General features: G+C 36.8%; 1 protein-coding gene across 2 annotated transcripts in view; it reads right to left on the reverse strand.

Annotated features, from left to right (window-relative positions):
- The window catches only part of ACBD3 (acyl-CoA binding domain containing 3), a 48,089-nt gene that overhangs the window by 14,384 nt on the left and 30,796 nt on the right, over positions 1–2,909 (reverse strand). For both annotated transcript variants that reach the window (XM_017887025.1, XM_017887026.1), the window contains exon 6: positions 1,026–1,200. In XM_017887025.1, coding sequence (XP_017742514.1) covers positions 1,026–1,200 — 175 coding nt within the window. The remainder of the gene's footprint in view (positions 1–1,025; positions 1,201–2,909) is intronic.

Genomic DNA, 2,909 nt, shown 5'->3' on the forward strand with positions numbered 1-2,909 from the left:
TGAAAAAAAAAAAAAAAAAAGAATACACATTTTCAAGGAATTTAAAGAGTTTGGCAAAAACAACAAAGATTATTTCATGCAATAAGAAATGCTGAGCAACTATAATGTAACACTTTTCTTCCCTCAGATTTTCTGACAGGTGGTAACTGCTTTGTAAGTGAAAATTAAGTAAGTTAAACTAAGCTGGGTTAAGTCTAAGGAGGTATTTTATGCCTGCACAAGATGTAAAAAATGAATGTAAAATTAGTGTCTTCCACAAGTACAAAAATGGTTCACAGGGTAACTCTTCTCATTTGACTCCTCTGATAGTCCTGTGAGGTTAACAGGACAGGTGCTTTGATTTTATATCCTATTGTTACGGACTGAAAGAAAGCGCAGAACAATCAGAGTAGTAATAACTTGTCTGAGATCAAACAAGGTAATGTCAAAGCCCGAAGAGAATCCAAGTGTTATCAGACTCCCAGTCCCATGTTCTTTCACCTAAAGCAACCTCTCCTAGGTGGAAGCAAAATATTTGGGGGCAGGCAGTTGGAGGAGGAATAGTAATGTGCTGTCATGAGCACTGCCTAACTATGGTGCCTAACACAAAGTCAAATGGACCCAAGCTAGCTCTGCAAAACCATTCCATGGTCTTAGGGCAGAGGAGTCCTCCCACTGGAGGCTGTCCGAGCCTCTGACAGTGCACTGCCTGAAGGACATCTCTGAACTAAGGCTAGTTACTCAGGTCCTCATGTTCTAGAACCACCATTAGGGTCTATGTCAGACTCACAGTAAAGACACTCAACCCATACAATTCCCAAATATCCTTATAACAATATAACATCATCGATTGCTTTGAAAACACGTATTTTATCTCACAATTGCCTGTGCAATTCTCAAGTCTGCCTAAAAGATCACCCAAAAGTTACTTTACATCTTAGAGGCTAACTAATGCAAAATTCATTTGCGACTTTTAAAAAAGAACTTGGGTTCCAATGAAACTAAAAACTCTCTCTAAGGCTGAATTCTAGGGTTGTCTATCATACCTGTTGCTGTGCAAGTTGGACTTGATACAACTGCTGCATATACTGCTGATAGTGTTGCTCCTGCAACTGGCGGATGAGAATTTGCTGCTGTTCGTAGTTCCCTGGATACTGTTGGGCTGCATACTGCTGGAACTGCACGGCAGTCTGGGAGTTTAAAGCTGCCATTATCTGCTGCCTAAAAACATTAAAAATATATATACTAGTCTGGCTATAGGAGATTGTTCATGACAAAATAAAATGTCCTTATTACTTACTTTTATAGTTTGTAACTCTTAAAAACAACTAAGCTTGTAATGTATACCAGTTAGTATGTGTTCTGGGTCCAGAAGAGAGATTTAAGAAAATAAGCCTGGCCTCTAATTTTGTACTTAGGATTTTCCAGGAAAATTCGGGATGGAAGAAGAGCATATGATCATCATCATTACCACCATCATAATTACTAACACTTACTGTGCCCTTACTATGTGCCATGCAGGGTTGAAAGTACTCACACATACTAACCCATTTAGTCCTCACAACAACCCTATGACAGAGGGTTCAGTTACTTGCCCAAGACTATACTGCTATCAGATGCAAATCCAGGACTTCATTCACTTGCCCAAGACTATACTGCTAGCTGATGCAAATCCAGGCCGTTTGGCTCTAGAGTTATACTAATTAACCATGATGCTGTAAGATGATGGATTGTCATCTCTGACATAGATGAGGTATTTAACTGCTGGTTATGGCTTCTCTACCTAAATACATAAAAAACAGTTAAGAGGCTGAAGAATAGCTGGAAGATGTTACAGGTGACTCTGGTAAGTATAAATAAAGCCAGTGAAAAATTGAGGGTCCACAGCATTTAATTTAAAGCCTGTCTTAATAGAGGAAATACTGAAAATATCTTGGCATGCTTAGTTTAGAGACACTCATATTCTTTTACAGATAAACCACATGCTGCTGCTGTTTTTTTTTTCTTTTTTTTACTTTTTAAATGGTTTTATTTTATGTACAAATAATGAACATATGTTGTACCCACAAATACTACTTTGCAAAAACAGGAGCTTTTTAAAAGAAAACCACATAATAACTTTTAAAAGGCGCTGGGATTCCTCTGCTTCTAGATCATTGCTGGGCTAGAAAGATAAAGTTTGTTCTACCAGGAATCACAAGTTAGAACTGAATATTCTCCAAAGTGGAAATTCTAGAGTGCAGTGTCACTCCAGGCAAAGATTATTCAGTTCTCATCCCCAACATCCACAACTACCTATCAGAAGGGTTAAACCAGGTCAAAACAGTCCAGCATAATTTAGGCTTCATCAAACAATGTCATTATGCTCTTCTAAGATGCAAATAAACCAAAACAGGAAATAATAAAATTAAAATAATATCTGACACTGCCATACAAATTGTCAGTTCCTTTTTGTGTCCCTCCCTTCTATAACATTAACAAAGGAAATATTTTACTGCAAAGAATATTTTATTTTATACATCACTAGCCATGAATTTTTGCCATTAGTTACTATACAAATGCTGCCTAGTGCCATTATCCAAATGGCATAACCATTTTACATCCACAATTCACTTCTATAGTTATAAGTAGAATTTTCTTGATTTACTTAAGTACATCTATCAGTGAAGATTTAACACTGAGATGCAATCTAACATCCGTAATATCTGATGTTAAGTAGATGGCAATGTAGGAAAGATGTATTTTAATCGCTTTTCATTTAAGTGACCTTATGTAAAAAATAAAATAATTTAGCAGTTCCAAGTATCCAAAGGGCATTTTCAAATGTACACAAAAGAAATAGTTACAGAGATTTTTAAGCAGCATCTTTCATGTCCACATCCTCTTGTAATTGGTGTACCATTTTCTCTTCCAACTGCTTCCCTTTGCCT

This window comes from Rhinopithecus bieti, unplaced genomic scaffold (assembly GCF_001698545.2).
Source record: "Rhinopithecus bieti isolate Rb0 unplaced genomic scaffold, ASM169854v2 scaffold_15336, whole genome shotgun sequence".
NCBI classification, from domain to species: domain Eukaryota; kingdom Metazoa; phylum Chordata; class Mammalia; order Primates; family Cercopithecidae; genus Rhinopithecus; species Rhinopithecus bieti.